Here is a 27199-nt window from a genome sequence, read left to right on the forward strand (position 1 = left end):
AAACCTTCAGAAATACATCTTCACTGTCACCATCACCAAATCAGTCATCAGTCCTTAGACACAGAACCTTTTCTAAGTCCCTAAAAAACTCTAGGCCTCCAAACTAACCCAGCTGTCCTTCCACCTTAGGATCATAGACTTTTCTTTCATGTCACGACTCTTCTCTAGCTTCAGCATATACCGAGGCGACCGTGACCGTCTCAAGGCTGTCTCTATTTAGGACCACTTCTTGTGAAAATTCCACACAGGTCCTCTGCACATACCCATAAACTTTACTTCATAAACCCAGAGCTTTCTTGAAAAACTATAAAATAATTTTAAAATAAGACACAAACTTTCACGAAAATATAGTCATCATATTTATTATTTTCATTAGGTTGCCATTCTGTGAAGAATTCCTAAGACTGATGTTTCTTGACATGCAAGAGTTATTAGCATTAATAGCTTAAGTTACTATAAATACTGCTGCTTGGAAGCAGTACAACTATTTTAGAGTTTTAAGACTATATAGACTTTTATTATTCGAATCTTATTCAGTGTATGTTAAAATCAGAAGGTTCTGAACAACTGGTTAGGAAGGTAGCCAAGGTGCAGGAAAGACGTCTGTGCCTCCTTCTCAAGGGCAGCCAGCTCTTGAACCGTAGGTGCCAAGACATCCACGTGGCCTTTATAGCTTCCACCTGTATCACACGCATGAATCACAGAGTAATGTGAACGACATGCTTGAAATAACTTGTCAGCAATGCTTTGGCTCAATTATATCAATTTAAACGTTGCTCCTAGCAGTAAAAATGTACTACTGAGCAAGTTATCTACAAAACTGAGTTCTAAACGTGTTAAATCAATTAAAATAAACGATTAGGCCTTCCTTACTAACAGCTGTCCCAATACCCCTACCAACCCCTCCCCTATTCTCTTTTCCTTGGTTTAGAAACCACCAGTTTAGCCTGAATCTTTAAAAAATTTCAGGAACGAACGAAGACCATTGCAGGCAAAGGGAATAAATAGTATCCTGGGTTACCCCTTGTTCAAAATTACCATTATTCTCTTGTTTCCTAATAATTCCATAAATTTTCAACTACTCTTATGACATTAACACCTCAAGAGAAACAGCTAAGCTGCTGTCCATTCACATAGAGATCACACAATAAAAAATGCTGCAAGACAAGTACGAACAAAGCGCTATAAGACTAATAAGGAGGGAATGATTAATATGCTAAAAATATACACTGAACATAAGGAAATGAAATACACTCTTCTTAAACTGAAGCTCAAAAAAGGACACATTCACATTTAAAACAGAATTAAAAGTAATTCAAAGCTTACCACCAATAGTTCTTTTTTGACCATAGGTAACTTTCCCATCAAATTCATCCACTGGTACCTTTATATCTGGCTCAACCTGAGAAATGGTACAATTCAGATGTTCTTCTATCTCAGACAGCAACTAAGAAAGGGAGAGGACATCGACAGAGTTGCGTTTTAACAGCATTAAATTAAACCAGGAAGGCTATCATACTTAGTATAAATGGAAGTAAGATTTCTGAAGAGATGAACTCACAAGTTACAGTTTATGAACTACCATAACATAATCACTCATTAATTCTCACAATTCACAAATAGACAAGAGCTGATACATAACTTTTACAGATAAATGCAGTCTATTGCTACCAATTTTGATAAGACTCTGGGAGCCTTACCTGCATCTCATTGTACCATATGGTACAGCCGCCATCTTCCTTGAGTCTTGTGTTGTAACACCCTTTTCCACGGCTGCTGCATACGTGGTACCAAACCTACGAAGGAAAAAAGATTAACATGTACGGAGACTGAAACATGCTAGGTATCTTTGTTCTCAGTTAGTTTTTTCACATTTTCTGTCCTCAGAGCACAAGATAAAAATAGATTGCAGGTATGGTCTGTCACCCAGTTACTACCACTACTAGTAGCTCACTAACTAGGTCTTTTGAAAGAGTTATTTTTGAAAGGAATCCAAAAGTTTTCCTAAAACAGATGTCAATTATAGAAAGGAATTCTCAAATAAAAATAATGAGAAAAGTAAATACCGGAGAATGCTATATCAAGATTAGCATCAAAAATAAAGTTCAAATGTTTTCTATAAGATTTTTTTTTGAATTTTTTTAATAGATCTTTATTGGAGTATAATTGCTTCACAATAATGTGTTAGTTTCTGTTGTACACCAAAGTGAATCAGCCATATGCATACATATATCCCCATATCCCCTCCCTCTTGAGCCTCCCTCCCACCCTCCCTATCTCACCCCCCTAAGTCATCGCAAAGCACCGAGCCAATCTCCCTGTGCTATGCTGCTGCTTCCCACTAGCTAACTATTTTACATTCGGTAGTGTGTATATGTCGATGCTACTCTCACTTCGCCCCAGCTTCCCCCTCCCCACCCAGTGTCCTCAAGTCCATCCTCTACGTCTACATCTTTATTCCTGCCCTGCCACTAGGTTCCATCAGTACCACAAAGCAAACAGCAAAAAGCAAAATGAACAAGTAGTTTGGGGAATGAGTGTGTGGGAGTTCCTTACTCTTGCAGCTTTTCTGTAAATCTGTATCAAATTATTGTATCAATTTATATCAAAATAATAAGTTAACCCTCTCTCCCATAAAAAGCCTACCATGGCATGATGCCAGAGAGGGTTTAAATACTTTTCACTGAAAATTATATGAAAGCTATTCGGGAAAATTACATTACATATTTTTCCTTTCTAAACTTCATCCTACTAGTCGTCCATTCAATGAATAAAGAGAAAAAGATGCCATTAAAAAGCTCATTTATATTCCATATGCAACTGAATTCAATGTAAATGAAAAAATCAAACTGCTTTTATTTCCAACATCTAAAATAACGACACAAACAATGAATATAATACAGCACTGAAAAGATTACCTTCTCTTTTTCTGTTGCCACCAGGGAAATGGCCAGCCCCATCCTGAAAGATTTTAAAAGTCTTTATTAGACTTTATTCCTGAAGCATAGAAGCTTAAAAAGGACAAAAAAAATGACAAGAGTACCTTTCAGCTCTTCCTACTCTGCCGATTCGATGGACATAGTTTTGCTTTTCATCAGGCAAGGTGACATTTATAACTGTAAATAAAAACAATTACTACCAATTGACATTAGTTCCTAAAATTTTCAAACATACATGATGTTTGATGTCCTGAGTATTTCAAACATATTAAATGGTTTCCTTTGAATTCCATAAAATTCAAACTGCAAGCATAAAAACTTTCTTTTTACCATAAGGAACACCATGGATATCAATTCCTCTGGCGGCTACATCTGTGCAAATCAAGAATCTTACATCTCCTTTCTAAAGAGAACAGAGAGGAGAGAAAGGACTTTATTAGTATATATACTAAAAAAAACCCCACAAATACCATCTTTCCACTAAATGAGACCGCTAATAACTAATGTATTCGTATCATATTAGCGGTCCTGTCATTCATAATTCACTGCAACAAGTATTGCATTTTTAAGTTATAATTTGCCGAAATATGACATTTAAGGTGAATAAATCAATGACTGGATTCATCTTTGCTTTTTTCACATAAAAGTTCTTAAACCATTGCTAAAATTTGGCTTCATCTTTAGAAATCCTGACTGGCAATTCAAAACATAAGACAGAATAAAATGTAAAAACATAAGCTTTACTTTTACCCTTGTATTAAAATAATTCAAAATACTAGATAATTTACCTCAAGGTTACACTTTTTGTGACAACAGATAAAATCCTAAAGAGACTGGGCCCCTGGTGTTCTCACCAAGAATATACCAATTAGCCTTCAGATGTCATTTGTGCTGCAAGGCACAGCAAAGTTAGAGATTTGGAGGGGGTGAGGGGCATACTGACTTCCGGTCCAGCAAAATGCCAGGATAGAGAAGGGTGGCATAAATGCTGGAATGAGGCCATGTGATTTTTTTGGTTTTTAATTAATTAACTTATTATTTTTGGCTACGTTGGGCCTTCATTGCTATGTGCAGGCTTTCTCTAGTTGCAGCGAGCGGGGGCTACTCTTTGTTGCGGTGCGCGGGTTTCTCATTGCAGTGGCTTCTCTTGTTGTGGAGCACGGGCTCTAGGTGCACAGGCTTCAGTAGTTGCAGCATGTGGGCTCAGTAGTTGTGGCATGCGGGCCCTAGAGCGTGCGGGCTTCAGTAGTTGTGCCTCACAGGCTCTAGAGCACAGGCTCAGTAGTTGTGGTGCACGGGCTTAGTTGCTCCATGGCATGTGGGATCTTCCCAGACCAGGGCTTGAACCCGTGTCCCCTGCCTTCCAAGGCAGATTCTTAACCACCGTGCCACCAGGGGAGTCCCCCCCCCGCTTGTGATGTTTTAACATCCACACCAATTATGCTCAGCATGGAAACATAATCCAAAATTTTTAAGCCCAGTACTTCCTACCTTTTTTCATATTATGGGTCTGAGAGAAATGATATTTGTACTATACACTGGGTAAACACACTGTGATAAATGATGAGAATGCTTGTGGGTGGAGGCCACTGACCCTGAGTTCTAAATGGCTCAGCCCAACCCATCTACACCAAAAGCTATACAACCTGTTCATGTGCTGAAATCACTTAACTGTGACAGTCTACCCCAAATAATTCAAAATATATTTAATTCTACAAAACAAGTATTCTGATACCTGTCTCAATCTACAAATTAAGTTCCCTATGGGTACTGTTACAAATTATTTTTAAAAAAAGGCTCACAGACATGATTTAACTATCTGATGATACTTTTCTTAAAAATATCTACCTGAAAGAATTTAACTAAAACTTCCTTAAGATGAAAATTCTTATCAAGTAGTGTTGTGCTGATGGAGAACATGTAATTTACCATTTGACTGTTAAAGATGACAAAGCCCTGCTGTGATGAGGATATAACAATAGGGCAGAAGTATTTTGAAATTTCTAGGACAAGAATTGCTTTAACAATATTAACTGGAACTGATTAAAACTAGATACAACTCCCCTCTTAAGTTTTAAGGAAATGCTGTCAACTAAATATCAGTACCTTGAATCTTTCCAAGTTTTGCTTCCTCTCATGAGGCTTTCTGTCACCATGAAGACAAACACATGAGAACTGGTGCCCCTTTTTATCAGGTCCTAATGAAAAGCACATTAAACAGTTAATCTTGGAAAAGATTACGACTAAGACTATGTCAAAAAACCCAGGAACATTTAGACTACCAGTTGGGGTATAATTCTATGGAAATCTATACCCCAACTTGTCATAAACCATGGTTAACACAATATCTGTCATAGGTGAAATACCCTTAAAATGAACTCCATCAGCATTAAAACTGATTTGCTTTGAAGGACATTTTAAGTAACCTTTCCCAATCTGCAGTGGTAGTTCCTGTGTACACCAGGAACCTCACCTAACCCATGTAAAGCGAAGAACCAAAAAGTAAACAAAAGAGATTATTCTTGGAGGAACCAAAATAGGCATCAGGAAGTTCATGCCCTTACTAAAAGGCCATGATCACAAGCCTGCCCTCCTCGAGGTATTCTAAACAACTTAGTTACCTGGTTGCCTGGCCAAAGCAGATTAGAAACAGCAAACTGGAAGGATGGAGAAGTGGTATTTTAGAGGCAAGTGCAGTGGTAGCCAATCCCAAAAAAAGAAAGTTTTCAAGTAGACACAGTAACAAAAAGCAGTGCAGTTCAGACCAGAGTAATAATAGTCACTGTGAGAAGTCTTTCAATTTTGCTATATGTTTGAGAATATAATAAGTGTTGGGAAAATATATAAAGTAAAAATAACCATTAACATTGACTATACTTGCTTTACCACATATCTATCCATCCTTCTATCAACTCACTTTTATATTTTTGATGCATTTCAAGGTAAACTGCAGGTATCAGTACACAGTTAAAGATGCGTATCATTAACTAGAGTACAGTATTTGTTTAGGTTTGTTTTCTTGTTGAGGTTAAAGTTGCATACAAGGAAATGTACAAATCTTAAGTGTACACTTTCTGAGTTTTGACAAATGCATACACCCATGTAGCCCAAAGCCCTATCAAGATACAGAACACGAATATCATCCACAAAGTACCTTCATGCCCTTTCCCAGTTACCCACACTCCCACCTTCCTGGGGACAACCACTGTTCTGGTTTTTTTCTCATCATAGATTAGTTCTGACTCTTCTAGAACTTCACACAAATCAAATCATACAGCCTGTACTCTTGTGTAAGAATTCTTTCATTCAGCATAATGCTTCTGAGATTCACCCACCATTGTTGTGTCAATCAGCAGTCCATGCCTTTTCAGTGCTCAGTAGTAAGTATTCCACTGTACAGATATTTTGCATTTTGTTTAGCCATTCTCCTATTAATGGCCTCTTAGTGTACAGTTTGGGGCCATTATAAATGAAGTGCTATGACCATCTTGCACACATCCTTCATCAATATATATTCTCACTTATCTTGGGCCAATACTTAGGAGCTGAATTGCTAGGCCATAAGACAGCAATGTTTAATTTTATAAAAAACTGTAAGACCTTTTACCTAAGTGACTGTACTTCAACAATGTATGAGAGCTCCGGTTTCTCCATATCCTCACCAAAATTTGGTGTTTTAAGTATTTTTGATCTAGTCACTCTGAGTGTACAATTGTATTACATTGTGATTTTATTTTGCATTTCTCTAATGACTGATTATACTGAACATTTTCTCAGGTTGGTTTATATATTTAACGCTAATTATAAGGAGCATAAAATTAGAATCATTATATCTTCATTGTAGATTGAATATTTTATTACATAGTGACCCTTTTTATTTCTAGTAATATTTTTGTCTTAAAGTCTATGACATCTCCATTAATACAGTTAGACCAATTTTCTTTTAATTAATCTTTTAGCTGACACACACATATATTTTTTCATTCCCCTTCCTTTCAATCTATCCATGTCCTCAGGTTTTAGGTATGTTTCTTGTAAACAACATACAGCTATGTTTTATCCAGTCTAACAATCTATGCTCTTCATCAGAAGACTTCAGTCCACTGATAAATACTATAGTGTTTACCCATATGCTCAGATTTTTCCACCAGCCATTATTACTCTATAATTTCCAACTGCTCTGCTTTTTCTCATTTTTCCCCCCTTCCTTTCTTACCTTTTTTTTTAGATTAAGGTTTTTTTTTTCTCATTTATTGATTTAGAAGATATACATTCTATTATTTAATGATTACACTTGAAATTTTAACATTAATCAAAAACTCTACCCTTCTTCCAAATGATATAAGGGCCTTCGAATGCTGTGATTCATCTTCACTGTAGTGAAACTGTACCTATGTGCAAAATTATCTCATTGTTTTTCCTACATCGTTGCTTTAAAATCTGGGCATCCACGCTATACTGCATCAACATGAGACTAACAATCTATTAAGTGAGAAAATAAACACAATTTATTTCAAGCGAGGAAACACTACCTCCTCCCTGTTGCATAAAATATTGCTCCAAGTTATCACAGTCGATTTTGGTTCTACAGAAAATAATTGCTTGATCCATCTTGTGTTCCTTGATTGCTCGGACAGCATACTCCCCCTTCAGGATTTTAATAGCTTCAGACCACATCTCTTGAGTAACACAATAACAACAACAACAACAAAAAAAGAACAACAGAATTTCAATCTGAAATTGTCATGAACACACATAGTTACACAGACTCACTGCTTCACTCATCTAAAAAACTCTACTTTAATACAAGTATTATAGACAAAACCAAGAAATAAAAAGATAGGGTGAAATGGTGAGATAATCTACTTGCTCATTTATTTTTGTTTCTCTTAATGTTTTTTATGCCAGTTTATGGGATACCAAAACACCTATAACCATACCTCTTATAAGGGAAAATGCACACGTACAAACACACACACACAAATAAACAGAAATACATACCCACAACAAAACTTTGTTCTTACCTCTCATTGAGAACTAATCATATTCTGCCCTGCATTAACTTCCCTAAATGCTCAATAAATGTTTACTCAATTACTTTAACCTCTTTAAAAAATAATAAATGTACTTTCTAAATCAATCTAAACACCAGAAAGTTCAAACTTCACTCTATGAAATAAATACTTTTCGTCAAACCTAGTTAGTAACTTCTTAGTTGCCATCCTCCAAATGTCTATTTTTCAGTGTGAAGCTGGGCTATAGTTACTCTGCAACTATCTAATGCAAAATTTTAATTTTGTAATCCAACATATTTCTAAGGTCTCTCTAGTCATCTCTAATTGTAGTAAAAACTAAGCAAAACTTTTACAAGGAAAAATATATGAGGCAGTAAAACATTTTTATTTTATAAAATGCATTCCCAGACAGTGGGATGATACATTATCATTATTTTGACCATCAGTGTCCACTCCTCTCCAACAATAAGGCTGGCTGAGCAGACGCCTCATAAATTTGGAGCCACACGTAAAACTGAGTTCAAAGGAACTGTCTTCAATCAAAATTTCAGATAATTCACCTTTTAGATACTTGTTAAAAATCTACCAATGAATCCAACTATGAACAAAATGCAGTCTAACCCTTGCCAATGATCCACTTGAGACATGTGATAGCACACATGTGGCCTAATGGGTTTCAGATCTCTTCTAGGTTCTCTAAACACTATCCTTGTATCATGCTGGATCTTCATATATCTTTGAAATATTATGTACCTGATACAAACTGTCTCAATTCTGCATAGAAGTATCTTCATTGAATCAATTAATTTTAGGCTTTTTAAAAACTGATAAATATTTAATGATATGGAGTTTCAGTATAGGAAGATAAAATAGTTCTGCAGATGGATAGTGGTGACGATTGCACAGTAGGAATGTACTCAATGCTACTGAATTGTACACTTACACACAAAAAGAATCATCTCAGGATCATTTCTGTATCTTTCACAGGGTTGTAGCTAAAGACATGTTCCTTTGTTACTCAATTGCCAGATATGAAGAATCTACATGACATTTCTCTTGGAATTCAGGGCTAAAATACAACCCGTAGCCAGAGAAATTTGCTGGCTTCCTGGAAAAATGAGAATTGTATAATCCAAAATATTTGTGATTTGGATGCCAGGAGACTAATATCTTAAATTCAGTGATTAATATTCCTCTAAGTTGACTGATATCAGCTTTCCCCCCATTTTTAAATTATTTTTGTTCCTTTTATTTTCAGATTTCCTGTTCCTTCATGAGAGTAGACAGGGCATAAATTCAGTAAAACAGATCAATTCGTTTTCAAAACCTTTCCACACATTTTATTGACTCTTCTAACTTACCTGGACCGTTAGCACCAGGTCTTGTATTATCTTTTGCATGTACTTCATCAGTCTGTCAAAAGGAAAGGATAAAAAAGAAGTGGGGAAGGGTTAAGTAATGATTCAGAACAGCTATCTTTTTATAAAGGGAGAACTGTATCTAACTTTAGATTGCATTCCAGACATACATCTTTATCATCTATAGGCAAAACCATTCTTCAGATTCAGAAAAACCCTTTATTAATTATAGGCCTAAGGCTAATCAATTTTAAATACAATAATAAAAAAGCAAAGGTGGTTTTCAAGACATTGTGTATTTAGAATAAGCATACCCTTATTATATAAAGGTAAATCTAACAATGGTGAAAAAGTGAGATGATGAACTCATGAAACTGATAGTTAGAAAAATAAGGCACGTCAAGGAGATTCTAAAATACTACTAAAAATGGAAATCATTATATCAGAAAGTAGACCTATATACACACAGGTAATCCTATTTATTTACAAAAACTATGCCAAGAAAGATGATCACAAAAGTAACTTTATAGAGAGAGAAAAGTGAAGTATGAGCCCATCGCTTATTCCATAGCTAACAGAACTAAACTCTTCTGGCCAATGTGCCAGACTGCTCTTTTCTTAAAGGTACAACGTCTGGTTGCTTTAAGCATCATGAAGAGCTCCAGGTTAAACTAGTTTATGAATGCTTTACTCTATACGAATGTGACCGTTATAAAGTACTTACCCTCATGTGGTTTTTGCCAAGCCTTTCCCAGAGTCTGTCAGCTTTGGGATTCACTGGGACAACAACATGGTGGACAGTATCTGGAACAGAATCTTCTCCTTTCAGATCAACCCAGGTGGGAAAGTGCATGATCTTCTCAGACAGTTTCTTCACATCAAAGGAGTGCAAAGTGGCTGAGCAAACAATCACCTAAGAACAGAAGAACCAAAATTTAGATAAGCTTTTATAGTAATAATGATTCTAGCATATGAATACAGATGTGGGGCACGAAGTACGCTAAGCCTGGAACCTAAGACAAGTTCAATACCTGACTCTGTAGCAACAACTAGTGGTGTGACTTTGGGTGGGTTAATCTCTCTGAGCTTCAGTCCCCTCACTGCCACAGAAATCATGCCAGCTATTCCTCAAGGTCCTACAAAAACTAAGTAAGATGAAAAGGTTTTTAAAAATCTAAAGCCATAAACTTGTCCCCTTCTCTTAAAAGCCTCTCCTCTTGAATTCTTCCTAAGAAAACAGAATGAGAAAGAGTAATATTTTAAGAAATAATTACTAAGGAAATAACTGTTTTTCAACAGTTCAAGACATTTCTCCTTCAAAGAGGAAGCAGTACTCAGAGTCTTGAATATAAACCCTAAATGCTCTGTAGAAAACAAAAATAACGATTAAGAATTTTTTACTTATAGTCTTCTGTTACACCTAAGTAATTTCCTCAAATTCCCTTCACCTTTATTTCTAAAAGCAGCTTGTAAGACTGTTTTCTTTGTGTGTACTACTTAATCAGGTAATGAAGAAAATGTTTCATACAGCAGTTAACGTAATCAGAAGACACTAAAATGTGAATGTAAAACAAAAAAAGTAAGCATTAATACGTAACAATTGTCTACATGTATTTTAAGATGCATTAGTTATTTCATACCTGAAGTCTTTTTCCATCAGAGGTAATCTGAGGAATCTGATTGTGAATCCTATTTATAAAATCAGAGTAACCTTGAGAAAGAAGCCCATCCTGCATGAGAAGCAAAGAAGAACATAAGTTTTTTAATCAGTATCTAAATCTTTCTTTTCTAAATCAATTGCAAAATATAAGATATAGAAACTAATTCATACACATACATATCTCCATACTTTCAAAGTAATTATTTTCTACTGGATATTTAAAGACAAGTTGTAAATTCAACTTTAAAGCCCATGTGACTATAATATGAAAAAGCTGACAATAAATAACTCAAAAACCATACTCTGGTATTCTAAAATGAATACAAGAGTTAATAACTCCCACATCTCCTTAAGAATACGACTCTAATATGAAAAAGCAAAGACCTTCAATGTTGAAAAACTACCTCATCTTGAAAATAACTTGGAACTATATCTCAAGAGCCCAAAACACATTAATGTAATTTGTAATGTGTAGAAAAAAAAAAAAAAACGTATGTACAAACAAGATAACTATTTGGAGTACAAAACAAACCTACATGTCTAGTAATAAGGGTGGTTAAATCAGCCATGAAGTGTGCATATAAGAGACCATTAGACAGCCTTTAAAAATTATTCATAAATAATGACATGAAATACTTATATACCATATTTTTCTAAAAAAGATTTTCCAGATTCTACATAGCCTGATTGCAACTACATAAAATAGTATTTATTATAAATATAAGCAGTGAATGAAAATACACCAAACTGGTAACAATGTTTCTCTCTAGGTATCGGGATCATGACTAAATTGTATTTTTTCTTCATCATTTCACATATTTTATCCCCCAAAACATAAGCAAATATTTTTTTTAAAAGCATGAGTATATTTTAACATACAGCTTCATCCAGGACCAGGAATCTAACTTGGGATAAGTTCAGCTTTCCAGTTGACACCAAATCATCCAGTCTTCCTGGAGTGCCAACAACTATATCTACCTAAAAAATATCCAAAAAAAGCACCTTAAGAAAACTGAAGAACTATTGTAATCACCTTAGAATAGCAACCAACAATGGTCTACTTACAATAAAAACATGCATATTGAAGTAGTCATAGTCAACTTTAAATCTGAAAAGAAGGAGTTCTAGATAATGCTATATTATTAAACTTATATCTGGTTTGAAATTAATGTGAAGATTTTGGCAACTGATTGTAACATTTTAAACTGTTATAGACAGTCTAGTATATAAAATTTGTTTTCCAAGTGAAAAATCAAATGAATTTATAGGAACTCTGAAATTAAACCAGGATCCAAATCCCAGTTCCACCATTACCCAGCTGTGTGACCTCAACTTATTTAATCTCTTCTAGTTTCAATTTTCTCATTTTTTAAATGGGTAACATTTTGTGTTTTGGAAGACGGTTGTGACAATTAAGAGATGAGATATGTAGTGCAATTGATGCCCAGTGTGCCAGGTGCTTGATAAATTTGGTTATAATTAATAATGAAGATGACCTGACTAACCCAGGAAAAACAGTAATAATTACTATTTGTCAAGTGCTTATAATGAACATGTGCTGTGCTAACCTTTTACAGGTATTATATCATTTCATGTTACCACTAAGGAAAACACTACTATTATTAGTCCTGTTTTTAAATGAGGAGACTGAAGTTTAGAATTCTCAAGTCATAAGAACTTGGATGATACAGCTAGTAAGTACCCCAACTGGGATTCAAACTCAAAGTCCAAACATGAGAAAAGGTCTAATTCAAGTAAGAACAAGTTTTATTTAACTTTTTATTATAAAAATTTTAAGACATCTACAAAGAGAATATGAGCTGCCAACGCCAGTACACCCAATTAACCACATTTTCCATTCTCACACACACACATTTTAATCAAGTCCATGGTATAGTGATTAGGAACACAGGCTTTGAAGTAAGTTCCACCTATGAGTTGTAAGATCTGGGGCAAATTACTTAATATTTGGTATAAGCCCTCTTCCTAATCTGTAAAAATGGGGAAGAGGACCATCAAAAGGGCTATTGTGGGAACTGAATAAGAAAATGTATATAATGCACTTAGCAGGGCCTGGCCCATTTCTAGAAGGTAATCAATAAAGGATAAATATTTTTAAAGTGTGTATATGGATGTATGTGTGTGAGCACAATAAGGTATTATATAAAATCATTCAATAAATCAGACAATTCAAAACTTCTACTCTTTATCAACAGGCATAAAAAATGACTTCTTTTTCACTTGTGTTCTCCACTCCAGACTAAAAACATAACTATCTCCTAACAAATTTATCACTATAGTCTCATTACTTCAATATCTCACCCCTTGAAAAACTGAAAAAGCACAGTGCTGAATGGACTTTCAATTTGATTCAGTAGAAGGCATTTAAACTCCCATAAAAAATGAAAGACATTTCTGAAGCTATTGCTTCAACTATGTTGATAACTGCAAGCAAGTCTCAGTTCAATCTAGAAAATACTGTCTGAAAATAAAACCCACTCAATGTATTAAGAATGTACTACGTGCCAAGCACTGTGCTGGACACAGCAATGAATACAATACCACTCTGGTTCTATGGGTAATGTCTCTTTACCAAAGGATTCTAACCCACTGTGTGAGTTTCCTCCCTCCTCAATTTCAGCAGGTAGTCAGCATGAAAACAGAAACTTGGTCTCTCAGGTTTAAAAAAAAAAGTCAAATTGGAAAAGCCTGAGAGAAACAGCTATATGACTTGGATAATAGCACCAACCACTTCTTCAGGCCTAACTGCACATGCTGCATAACTGTGCAACTTTAAAAGATTAAAAAAATTAAGTAGTTCTATTCTCTGACTCCAAAGCTGACTTCTGCCTGCAGCGTAAGACGTAACACAGGGCTAAGGGTGCCAGAGGATGGTGGGAGATAAAAGAAGTAGAGAACGTAAGATGGAAGGAAGAGCAGAAAGAGAATATATTACATCCCCTAAGTAGAATGGAACTGAATCCTGCCAGGAAAGCTATGGAATAACACTCCCTTTACTTTGCCATTAGCTTCAGCCAGTACCAAATTTTAGATCTGCCTGGCAAAAGCAGATCTAATTCCCTGAAAGCTCTGTAGCTGGACAATGTTTTACGTGGAAAATGAATTTGGGTTTGAGGAACCAAGATAGGGAATGAACATATTAAATCTCTCTTATAACCATTAAAATATAGCAAATCAAACAAGAACATAACAAAGCTATGTTACTATCTTAGCATAGTATTAAGTACAGTAATGATTCCTTGCTCTTAATATGCCACACCAAGTCAAATCAAAACCATTCAGCATGAAATTTCATTTGACAGCAGCACCAAGGCAACTGAGGGGAGAACATATTTGCTCACCATAACCCAGTATCAAGCAGTTTAGATTAAATGATAAAATATTTAGGGAAGGAAATGAAAGAGAAGTTTGTAAGGACAAAGTTACTTCATACATACAACATATTTTATGAAGTGCTACCTGTACCTGAACTGACAGGCAGTTAAGAGTTTCCCCAACTTCTTCCCCGGGAATGAGGATCACAGTCCGAGCTTCGTCCTCGGTAACAGCACAGCCTTTAAGACTTCCCCTCACACAAATCTGAACCCATCTCCCCTCCTACTAGAACCACTGCCTTACCATCCTTCAGCCTCCCCAAGGATCACTGCCAAAACTACCTTCTCTGCAATCCACCTTATCTCTATTTCTATTCTTAACTCCAGATGCTTCTTTTTCAATTATCCCCAGAGGAAATGACTCAATGCATGAAAATGCGAAGGAAATTCGCAGGTTCTCAAAAGATAAACCAAAAAAAATTCACATGTGTTGGAATTTTGCATGAGGTGCTTGGAAGCAACCACTATGCTGTACACTTTTGGGAAAAGAAAAGGCAGACTTGTGAGATGTTTTTGAACATGTATACACTCTTTTGACCTTGTTTAATTTCAGCCTCATTTGACTTTTCTTGAAACACAGCAGAACTATATTGCCAAAATGACAACCCATAGTGTTACTTTTTAAAAATTAAAAGTACAACTTACCCCGTTATCCAAAACAGAGAGCTGATCCCGTGCTGCAACACCTCCAATTATCAGAAGCTCCCTGAAATAAATACCAGAATAATAATGTAGAAAAAGATTAAAGCCTGCTTTATTGTTTTTTATTCAATTTTAGGGAGGTGGATATTAAAATTGAATAACTGAGAAAGAATTTACAATAAAGGTCTGGAGAAGGAAAGAAACAAGGCACTTCATTTCCAGGAGCTACATAAAATGTTAATGCACGGGAAAGTAACTGAGGAGAATGTGAAAGCTTGGAACCCAGAAAACATAAGTCCTCATCTACATACCTTTCTATATTAGGATAATTCCAGGTACCCCAAACTCTGGTTTCAATCAACCTTTATAGACACATGTGGTTGTACGTGTATAAAATATATACTCTGAAAGAATATATAAATATTAATTTTTAAAAGTTGCCTCCAGGTTGATAACCAAAAACTGGGGAATGGGGTGAAAGGAGACTTACTTTGCACAGAATATCCTTTTGTGTTTGAATTTTTCTCACTCCAAATACTTCCAAAAATATGTTTAGATTAAAAAAGATTACTTTGGGACTTCCCTGGCAGTCCAGTGGTTAAGAATCCACCTCCCAATGCAGGGGACACGGGTTCGATCCCTGGTCCGGGAACTAAGATCCCACAAGCCGTGGGGCAACTAAGCCCGCGTGCCACAACTACTGAGCACGTGGGCCACAACTAGAGAGTCCGCATGACACAACTACAGAGCCCACACGCCCCAACTAGAGAGAAACCCGTGCGCTGCCACGAGGAGCCTGCGCCCCGCAACGGAGATCCTGTGGACCACAACTAAGACCCGATGCAGCCAAAAATAAATAATAAAATACACTCTCTAAAAAAAAAAAAAAAATTGCCTTATGCCGAGACAATTCTATGGGGGGAAAGAACAGTCTTTTCAACAAACGGTGCTAGAACAAATGGATATGCACGTGCAAATGAATGAAGTTAAACCTCTTCCTTAGGCCACACATAAAAATAAATGTAAAATGAATCACAGACCTAAATATAAGACCTAAAACTACAAAACTCTTAGAAGAAAACATAAGAGTAAATTTTCATGATCTTGGGTTAGGCGAAGTCCCTTACAACACCAAAAGATGAACAAACAAAAAAGCAACAGATGAAAAATTAAATTGGACTTCATCAAAATTAAAAATTTTGTACTTCAAAGGACACTACCAAGAGAGTGAAAAAGCCCACAGAATCACAGAATGAGAGAAAATATTTGCAAATTATATATATCTAATCATAATACTACATGTATATATCTTACAACTCAACAATAAAAAGACAAATAACCCAACTGAAAAATGGGCAAAGAATCTGAACAGACTTTACAAATGGCCAGTAAGCACATGAAAAGATGTTCAACATGATTAGCTATTAGGGAAATACAAACCAAAACCACAATAAGATACCACTTCACACCCATTAGGAGGGCTAGAACTGTAAAGACAGATAATAAGGTGAGGATGTGGAGAAACTGGAACCCTCACACATTACTAGTAGAAATGTAAAATAGTGTTGTCACTTTGGAAAACAGTTGCGTGGTTCCTGAAGATGTTAAACGTGAAGCTACTATATGATCCAGCAATTCCACTCCTGGATGTATATTCAGGAGAAATGGAAATGTATGTCCACACAGAAGTCTATACCCTAATGCTCATAGCACAGCAGCCAAAAAGTGGAAATAACCCAAACATCCATAAACTAATGAGTGGATTAATAAATATGTGGTATATGTATACAATGGAATACTTTTTGGCAATAAAAAGGAACTAAGTACTGATACATGCTATAACACTGATGAACTTTAAAAACATTATGGTAAATGAGAGAAGCCAGTCATGAAACAGAACACATTGTCCAATTCCATTTATATAAAATGCCCAAAACAGGCAATTCTATATATGGAAAAGAGGTCAGTGGCTGCCCAGGGATAGGCAGGTGTGAGGGAAATGGGAGTGGCTGCTAAAAGGTAGTGTTTCTTTTGAGGGTGATGAAAACGTTCTAAAATTGGTTTTGGTGGTCGCACAATTTTGTGAGTATAATAAAAACTAAAACAACCTGTACACTTTAAAGAGTGAATCGTATGATATGTGAATTATATCTCACTATAGCTATTCACAAAAAGATTGTCTCCTTTTTATAAATAGCAGACAAAATTACTTCCTGAGGCAGCCAGACAACTTTCAATCAGAAGTAGCTATCAACTACCTTCGTTTATTAATTTTACTCTTATTTAATCAGTCATTTAAAAGATACCATAAAATCCTGGGAAAGTGGACGATGTTAACACTGAGTCTCATAAATTCTATGACTGATGAAAAGAAACAGCTTCACGGTTGCCTACTGTCATCTTAAGCGATTTATATAGTGTTTAAAAAAAAAAAAAAAAAAAGCTTTCTAGTCTGTGAATGTCCATTACCTTGGCATAGTCCTTAACCACCCACCACTAGAGCCATGTTTCCTAAATCCGGTAACACCAGAGGCCAGACTGGCTACTTAAGAATCACCTGGAAGAGGAGAGGTGCCGTTCTTCCTTAAAAAACAAAGAGCTCCAATTCCTATTCCCTGGAAAATCTGATTCAGTGTATCCAGAAGAGGGACCAATAAATTTGTATTTTTAAATAAGGTCCCTTAGTTCCCAGGTTTGGTAACTATGGTCCTAAATCTATCCTTTCTTCTATAAAACTTTACTCTTACCCACTTTCCTGATCAGATACATTTATTTCTACAAATCTGGCAGAAAACTACACATACACGTAACAATCTGTGCTTGTGTGCAAAGCACTGGAGGGTTGAGGAATGTAAAAGACCAGCCCCCGTCTCATGGAGTGGAAAACTGAGTTGGGACGAGTAAAGCTATGCACGTTTAAAACAAGAAACACTAACACATGACAGTGCATAGGGAATATGGGGAAGCAAACGGTCAGCCGTATCCGAGGAGGGAGAAAGGACCGGGCTGGACCAACACGTCAGCTTCACAGAAAGGCCAGGACTTGAGCTGGGTCTTCAAGGAAAAGGCTCACTTGTACTGAACACCGAAAGGAGTAACACAATTTTACCACCTTAGCAAATAAATTGATTTTGTCATCTATCTTCCCTTCCAGGCTTTGTCCAGATGCACGTTAATCTTTACACATAATTAGAGCACAAAAATCAACTTATATTAGCATTTTACATTCTTCCAAAAACACTCTCTTGTGAAGAGTTCTGAGTCTCTTCCACTAAGAAGCTGCTCTGGTGATGTACTCCTGTAGTGACTCTCCCTGTCGTATCCTTAAAGCATTTTATCACATTACTTTGGTTGTTTCTCTGCCTTCCACACTATCTCCACACTCCTGCACATAATTCTATAAAAGCAAAGATGAATTCTTGTTGTTATATCTTGATCCCTAGCCTAAGTCTTCACACATGGTAGGTATTCAAATAGTTACTGAAAGAGTGAAATGCATCAATCATCAAGACAAAATTAGGAATTATTTTACCTAAAAAGTTTTACTAAGTATAAATTTATCCCTGAATAAGTTTAACTTATGAGAAAGATCAACATTAAAAAGATGGGGGGCTTCCCTGGTGGCACAGTGGTTAAGAATCCACCTGCCAATGCAGGGGACACAGGTTCAATCCCTGGTCCAGGAAGATCCCACATGCTGCGGAGCAACTAAGCCCGTGCGCCACAACTCCTGAGCCCGTGAGCCACAACTACTGAAGCCCGTGGCGCCTAGAGCCATGCTCCGCAACAAGAGAAGCCACCGCAATGAGAAGCCCGCGCACGGCAACGAAGAGTAGCCCCCACTCGCCTCAACGAGAAAAGCCCGCGCACAGCAATGAAGACCCAACACAGTCGGAAAAAAAAAAAGCTCAGACATCAAAATAAATAAGATTTTTAAAAATATAAATAAATAAATAGATGGGCCCACGGGACATCAATAATTCAGAGTTTCTGAAGTTAGATAGTGGTGATGGCTGCACAACCTTGTGACCATACACTAAAAACCACTGAATTGTACGCTTTAAATGGTGAATTTTATGGTGTGTGAATTATATTTCAGTAAGAAAAATTAATAAAAATCAAGTGTCAAATCAACTGACAGAGCAGTTTACTTATATGGTATAGCTTTCCTCAAATTAAAAGGGATTGCTACTGAGCCAGAAGTTCCCCAGGATCACTAGACTTATGGTCTCCCCACAATGGCAGAAAGAGCCCTCGAACTAGAGTGACCAGTGTGAATGCCCACAGGGAAGATGGTCACCACTAGGAGACAGGCTAGAATTAACCTCACCAAGTCAGGTTTACCAACACACTAGACAGAGAGTGATACATTTTCTATGCAAATGAAGTGATGAAGCTAACATTAAATGAAATGGTCCCTTTAAAAAATTAATTTTTACTCTGATAACTGTTTTGCAAACCATGACTCTTATTTTATATAAGAGACACAGGAAAAATCTCAATTTACTTTTTTTTTTTTTTTTTTTTTTAAGAATATTTATTTATGGCTGCGCTGGGTCTTCGTTGTTGCACGCGGGCTTTCTCTAGTTGTGGCGAGAGGGGGCTGCTCTTCATTGCGGTGCGCAGGCTTCTCATTGTGGTGGTCACTCTTGTTGCGGAGCATGGGCTCTAGGCGCACGGGCTCAGGAGTTGTGGCTCGCAGGCTCTAGAGCGCAGGCTCAGTAGTTGTGGCACATGGGCTTAGTTGCTCTATGGCATGTGGGATCTTCCCAGACCAGGGCTCGAACCCGTGTCCCCTGCATTGGCAGTCGGATTCTTAACCACTGCACCACCAGGGAAGTCCCTCAATTTACTTTTTTTAATAGAACTCTTCTCACTTAAACAGTAGTTTTATATAGAAACTAATTGTTACTATATGTCAAAGTTAAATATATTTACAAACTCATACACATGCATATGTACACACGCTGAATTTCTACCTCATTTTTTTCCTACTTTACTCTTCTTCTGAAACACCTCAGACCTAAAGACAATAGGCATTTGAGCACAAAAGGAAACTTTACCTTAATTTAGGATTATCGACATATTTCTTAAACTGCTTGACGTTATTCAAAGTTTGTTCAGCCAGTTCTCGGGAAGGTTCGACAATGAGAGCTTTTGGAGCATTGGGGAGAAACTTCGTTTGTGCCACCTGAGCATTACCTTAAGAAAATAAAGAAGATTAGAATACATTCAGATCACACCTCATGATACCTTGATTTGTAAAACATGAGCACAAATACTCCAGTATCAAAATTTTAAATAACTGTCAAGTGGTATAGGTGATAGTCAAACTAAACAAAATAAAGATTCTTAAAATGAACTACAGATCCTTTAAATCTACTTGCAGTAATTTTAATGGATTATATGCTTTGTGATAAATTAAATGAGCTATGAAATGTACTTTCTTTAAATAACTGGAAGCGATTAGGCAGCACAGTGGGGTGAGAGTGGGAGCTTTGGAGTCAGGCTGCTTGGATTTGGATTCAGTTCTACCACTTACTTGTCCTGTGACCTTGGGCAAGCGACTTCGAGTCCCTAATCCTCAAGTTCTTTGTCTATAAAGCTACCTTACAGGGTTGTTATGCAGACTAAATAATGCAGGTGAAGCACTTAACACAGTGCCATGGCACTTAATAAGCACACACATTATAAATACTGGATACCATCATCATCATGACCAGCTTCCCCAAAACACGTGAACTGAAACCAAATACTTGGGGTTTATGAATTAGGTTTTGAAACTGAATTTTACTGACATGTTCAATAAAGATGCATGACCAAACAGGCAAGGGGGGTATCTGTACCTCACTACAAGAAGCCTTACTTACTGGAGTTTTCAATACCCCATTCTTGAAATCTTTACCCTCTCAGGTGCTATACCTGTGTGCTGTGATTTGACAGTGAAACTATCCGGTGCCTTGGAAAGGGCAACAAAACCATCTTTTGGTGGAAACTTAAATTCTTCTTCCCCGAAGTTGAATTTTAGTTCAGCATTCTAGCATTGAATAAAGGAGAAAATGAAAATGCTTAACCTAAGAGCAAACTAACCAATATGAAATAATGAAGATCAAAGCAGCTTATAATCACAGCAAAGTGTCTCTAATTACCTTCAAAACACAGGCAGGAAAGAGGCCTTGGTTCTTCATATGTGGTGGTATTTCAAATGCCAGACCAAGGTCCTTTCCTTTAAGAAAAAAAAAAAGAGAGAAATTGAATTAAAACGACCAGAAAAGAACCTCCACACGCTCACACCACCAAATCCACCAGCCTACACATATTCACACTCCCCCTCCTGTTACTGCAGATTAGCTGTGCTAATACCAACGTCTTCACTTTTTCACTTTACTCCTGAAATTGTCCCCTCTCCCCCGCTACAATTTTAATTATTCCCTTCCTACGGGATTGCTTCCAGTAGACACTTGAATTGGACAAACCTCCCTGAGCGCAAAACTTCCTCCATCTGTCCTTTATTTTTTCTTCTCCTTTTGGTAGTAAAACTGCCTGATTTCCATGTTGACTGTGTCCACCTCATTTCACTCCGTTCTCTGTTGCACTGATTCCCAATCAGGCTCCCCCTACACACCCCTCGCTCCACAACAGCTCTTTGTCAAGTTCATTGATGATCTCCACTTGCCCAACACAGCAGTTCTCGTTCCTCATCTTTCTAGGCTAGACCCGTCAGCAGCAGTGGACACCATGTGATCACTCCCTCCTCCTTCAGAAGCTTTCTTCACCTGAACTGCAGGACCGCAACCTCTTCTGGCTTTCCTCCTCATTCACTTCTGCTGGATTATCCTCAATTTGCCAACTTCTAACCACAAGAATACCCTGGGCCTCAGATCTCTCCTCTTCATTACCTACTCTCATTCCCTAGGTGATCTCATCTAGACCTATGACTGGATCATAGATAAGCCAGTAACTCTCAAAGATGTATCAAAATCTCCAATTTTGATCCCTCCCCTGAACGCTTAACTGTACATTTAACTACTTGCTTGATTTCATCACTCAGATGTCTAATAAGTATCTCAAACTTAACTTGCCCCAAACAGAACTCTTAGCCTCCAACTGGTTTCCTACCTACGGTCACCACCCAGTGCTGTCAACGAAGCAGCCACAGTGATTGTACTGTTAAACTGTTAAAGACAGATGATGCCAATTCTCTACTCAAAACCTAATGGCTTCCAATCTCAGTCAAAGTCTGTATCATAGCCTATAAGGTCCTATATGGCCTGGCCTCACCACCTCACTGACCTAAGATTCTACGACCCTCCCCCATGCTCAGTGTGCTCCAGACCCACTGGCCTCCTCACTGTTTAAATACCCCAAGCACACTTTCATCTCAGGACCTTTGCAATTACTGGTCCCTCTGCCTGAAATACTCTTCCAAGATATTTCTACTCAAATGTCACCTTCTCAGAGAAGCCTTCTCTGACCACCCCAGAATGCTCTCCATCCCCTTACCTGGATTTATATGCTCCCTCAGTGCACTGTTCCCACCTAACATATATATTTGTCTGTCTCTCTCTATCAGTAGCTAAGCCCCACAAAAGTATACATAAATGTGTCTAGTCCATTTTCTGCTGTATCTCCAGCACCTACCAGCATGCCTGGCACACAGCAAATGCTCAATAAGTATTTGTTCAAAAGAAAGGCAGGGAGGAAGAGAAAGAAGACTGAAGATGGTGAGGAAATTTAAAATATCACAAATAATGAATATCACATATACTCTCTAACAAAATGGTCCCTAGAAAGCTTACCATTTTTGGAGAATTTGACATGCCCTTTATCCATATCTAGGTAACATCCAATGGTATCATGCATAGTGAATTCCTAGAAAACCAAAAAGTCAAGTGCTGTTAATAAAAAGCAAAATTGAAAATAAGGTTAAAAGGTCAAATATAGCTGCATCCAAAGTATGTGTTAGTGTTGCATAATGCTTCCTTAAATTCTAATGTAGATTTAAAAAATGCCTAGTACAGCATATCATATACAATAGTAGAAGCATCAGACAGACTTTTTAGAAGCAACATGATATTAAGGCTCCTCCACATTACTAGAGATGTCGGCTACCACAACAAGTATATTTAGATTTAACATGATTCAAAATAAGAAATGAGAGCGACACAAGTATTAAAGTCAAAGCCAAAATCAAAATGGGGGGAACACAGAAAACAAAGTAATATACTTTGGAGGGGCTAATAAATGGCATAAAAGAAAAATATTTTTCTCATTTTGTAACATTTCTTCACTGAAGTCCCAATCTGACTTTTCATGGAAAATATTCAGAAAATTCACTTGAATTTCACAATCATTTCTATACCCTCAGTCATGTCATGAGTGATCAAGTAAGTATGCAGGAAAACTTACTAACACTATGATTAAGTCATTAATACAACTTACCTCTCCATAATTATCAAATTGTTTATTGTGAGATTTCTTTCCTGTTCCACCAAAGCCAAATCCAAACTTGTCAGTACCTAGATTTTAAAAGCATTTTATAAATGTGGTAAGAATAAAGTTAAAAGCACCATAAAAGTTCACAAGCTGAAGATAATTTGAAGCATGTACACAGTATTGTGTGGTACATATTAACGCATACTAACTTTACTGACTTCATTCATACCCTTAACCTTATTCCTCCTGATTTTATGACGTTATAATACCTATTTTTTGGTACTTCAAATCTTTCTTGGAACAAGGAGGGTATAGGTAAATATTATTATTTCCATGTCTCTAAATATAAACTTTGTATGGTTAAGTTTACTATTTTGCTCCCCACTAAAATAAAATGTTAAAAATTCACAAATGTAAAACAACAAATTCAGTTTATTTTAGAAACACTTACCTAGGTCTAGGGAAGCCTGCATAGAAGACCACCCAACTCTGCACAATCCTTGGTCGTGACACGATACTTCATAGTAGTGTTTCCCTGCAAGGGCAAAATACTTTGAGATTTATATAAATTATACACTTATGATTCATTTACCATGTAGCTACTTTCCCATTGTTTCTGAATAACAATTTGTATCTTCCAAATGAAGAATTGTAGATCTTTTTGTAACATTAAAAATCTTTTCAGATCCTTGATTCAAAGCTACTTTAAAGAAAGTTCATGTATTAATACATCACCCCAAAAGTTCAGACAAGAACAAATGTTGTTTAAATACCTTTCGTTAATCCTTTAGTAGCTCTACATCCATGCCATTCCTTTACTTCTCTGCTCTGACAACAAAGACCATCTGACCCAATTGCTGGATTTGAGAAAAACACAGAAAACCATGTCAATACAGATTACATAAATCATGCATTCTGAAATAAGTATCGTTCAGTCTCACTAATAAGATAATCCATTACTTGGTGCAATGTTTCAGGGACTGAGACTTGCTGATTCCTGAAGGATAGCAATGTCGTCCCCATGAGTAGCTGCCCTCATTCATCCCCTGGAGGGCTGTGGCTTACATTGAGGACTAGTTTCTCTACTGTTATCTGTTGGCTAGGACAGGATTTTACCACAACAATTCTAAAAACGCATCAACACAGCACCTAACCTGACTTGTACTACCGCAGCTGCATCACCAACACACGTTTAGACAACTATTCTTAGAGTCCTTTAAAGAAACAGATACTAAGGATGACGCAGCACCCACTCATCAATGCTTGTTGCTCTGATTTTATGCCGAAATTAGAGCTTGAGTGAATGCTACACTAAAAGAAAAACAGAAACTCTGGCTTGTTCCCTAATCCGTGGATCCAGAAACCATAAAGGGAAAGCAGGAAAAGCCTGAACAAATAACCCTGTAGCTGTTATTTGCTAATATTAGGGCTCTAAAAGATGAAGTTCTATATTATACATCATAGTCAGTCATAGTGCTTATTGGTGCTTTTTGGCCTTAAGTAAAGCATTTGGCTTTTGTCTGTACTGGAAACTATAACTTCTGTCCTGATTCAGGCTTGCAAATCATATTCGCCACCTGAATGTAGAAGAAATTTTTTAAAAAAGCATCCCGTCACACATTTTCCTTCACTTACAAGAAATTAAATTATTTATTCAAAGTATAAATTCTTATTCATATGGGTACATTATATAAACCACTGAACTTTTAAAAAAGTTCTCTGACAAGGGTAAATCATAAAAATTTTTGTATTTAAAATTCTTTATGCATATGTACATATATAAACTTTTACATAAATTAGGTATCACATGGTAGAGAGTAGAAGTGTGGGGTTGTTTGTTTCTGTCATGATTCCTCAAGGCCCATTTACCTTTCTCTGCATCCTGATTTTCTTACTCATTAACACCTGGAGAAAATTCCTCCAAGTCAACTCTGCAGTTCTGACTTATTCTTCATAATGGCTACACAATAGTCCTTGGATACACCCTAATCTTTGTTTACCATTCTAGCAGTATCATTTACTTTGCTGGCAGTTTTTATCATTACAAATAATGTTGCATCGAACAGCTTTGAAAGTATATTCTTACATACTGGCACTTTCATTCCAATGAGCTTGACCTTCCAGGAATATATGTTTTTTAAAATATTAACAGGTAATGCCAAACTCCTTTCCAGAGAGGCAGTAATCTGTAAGTCGGTTATCACCCTTTTGGATTCTTGCCAATCAGATGGGTATAAAACAACATTCACTGTAACTTTAATTTCCATTTCCCTGCTACCTATAAACTTGACCTTTGTATGTTTATTGCCATTTGGATTTGGTTCTTCTGTGAACTGCCTATTCACATCCTTTGTCCATTTTCCACTGATTGCTTATCTCTTTCTTACTAAAACAGGTAACACTTTATCTGCTGTCAACACAAGAACCCCTTACCAGTTTACAAGGATTCTTTATCTTTCCTCAACATTGCATTAAAAACAAGTTTCTGAATCACAAATGTGCTGCTAAAATCTATCCACTTACCAAAAGCAGATCCTCTATCATATGGGTTCATTTGCCATTTGTTTAGCACTAAGCAAATTAAAACAAGAAAAGTTAACCCCAAACAAACATAATTTAAAACATTCTACAAAAAATAAAGCAAATATTTTATATTTTATATTTTATATGATATCTTAACTCCTCTAGATCCAATATGGTTTTACACACTATTTGGAATGTACGATTAAAATTGTTGCTGTTTTTATTAAAGGCAAAACTGAAACTGAAAACTGAAACAAGCCAAAAATAATAGTCACTGGCCCATCCAGGGCAACCTTTTCTGCTCACTTGCTTCAGTGCCTTTTTATTAGATGGCACTGATCTTTGTCATAACTATGAAAGCATTAATAAAACGAAGTTCTGGTGACTTCAATCATAATGAAAATAACCCACCAACATATCAGAATCTAATTATCACTTTATCATTATCATTAAGAAAAGCAAGTCCTTTATTTTAAATAATTCATAAGTCACAAAATATTTTCCTCCTCACTTTTATGGGATCGGCATTTTCCTTTTCTAAAACATCTTAAGAGTCTGGATAATCAAAAAATCACAATAGCTAAAGAGAATGCTATGTGTTTTCAAGCCCAATTTCGACCCAAGGTAGAAATCTTTTCTAGGTTATTTCTGGTCAAACGATATCTATCATCTGCTTAAACACCTGAAATGATGGAGAAGTAACGTTCTCTTGAGGGTCTCTATCCATTGTGGGTTCAATCAAGCTACTAGGAATTAAATAGTATTTTCTAGAACAATTATTCTCTCTCCAGATCCCAACAATGATTTAACAATTATACCACCTCCCTTTTTTGTTTGTGTCTCCATGTTTAAATATCTAGCTTCCTTACTCATAATAGGACATGATTTTTGGAACTACAACCATTCTGGTTACCCTTCTGTGGAAGCAGATAGGATCCTTCTCTTTCATCACTCTCTCTGATAAATGATGGTTTATAGTTGCTACAAATTCTGAGACTATTTTTAAACAGACTAATAGTCTAAATAGTTCATATCCATTATCTCACAATTCATTTACAAATGAGTTCATTCTACAAACTATGTAACATTGTTACTTTCAAACTACTGAGAAGAAAATGTTGATATGCCAGCTCACTCCACTTAAGCTTGCAATTTTGTCACAATCCTATTTTGTATCATGAAACAAAAGTGACTTAAAATATAACAAAACCATAGATTACTCAAGATAGAA

General features: G+C 36.5%; 1 protein-coding gene across 1 annotated transcript in view; it reads right to left on the minus strand.

Moving 5' to 3' along the window:
* Window positions 1–346: 346 nt before the first annotated feature.
* Window positions 347–27199, minus strand: part of DDX1 (DEAD-box helicase 1) — a 33126-nt gene continuing 6273 nt past the window's right edge. Inside the window, exons 6-26 of the mRNA XM_007183497.2 lie at window positions 25969–26016; window positions 24219–24302; window positions 23897–23980; window positions 23452–23528; window positions 22809–22881; window positions 21159–21235; window positions 20932–21046; window positions 20073–20211; window positions 15013–15073; window positions 11852–11950; window positions 10953–11042; window positions 10037–10225; window positions 9316–9367; window positions 7472–7618; window positions 5046–5137; window positions 3270–3342; window positions 3044–3116; window positions 2919–2961; window positions 1701–1796; window positions 1327–1447; window positions 347–680 (exon numbers count right to left, since the gene is read on the minus strand). Of these exons, the coding sequence (XP_007183559.2) occupies window positions 550–680; window positions 1327–1447; window positions 1701–1796; window positions 2919–2961; window positions 3044–3116; window positions 3270–3342; window positions 5046–5137; window positions 7472–7618; window positions 9316–9367; window positions 10037–10225; window positions 10953–11042; window positions 11852–11950; window positions 15013–15073; window positions 20073–20211; window positions 20932–21046; window positions 21159–21235; window positions 22809–22881; window positions 23452–23528; window positions 23897–23980; window positions 24219–24302; window positions 25969–26016 (1964 nt within the window). The 3' untranslated portion in view covers window positions 347–549. The remainder of the gene's footprint in view (window positions 681–1326; window positions 1448–1700; window positions 1797–2918; window positions 2962–3043; window positions 3117–3269; window positions 3343–5045; window positions 5138–7471; window positions 7619–9315; window positions 9368–10036; window positions 10226–10952; window positions 11043–11851; window positions 11951–15012; window positions 15074–20072; window positions 20212–20931; window positions 21047–21158; window positions 21236–22808; window positions 22882–23451; window positions 23529–23896; window positions 23981–24218; window positions 24303–25968; window positions 26017–27199) is intronic.

This window comes from Balaenoptera acutorostrata, chromosome 12 (assembly GCF_949987535.1).
Source record: "Balaenoptera acutorostrata chromosome 12, mBalAcu1.1, whole genome shotgun sequence".
Classification (NCBI taxonomy): domain Eukaryota; kingdom Metazoa; phylum Chordata; class Mammalia; order Artiodactyla; family Balaenopteridae; genus Balaenoptera; species Balaenoptera acutorostrata.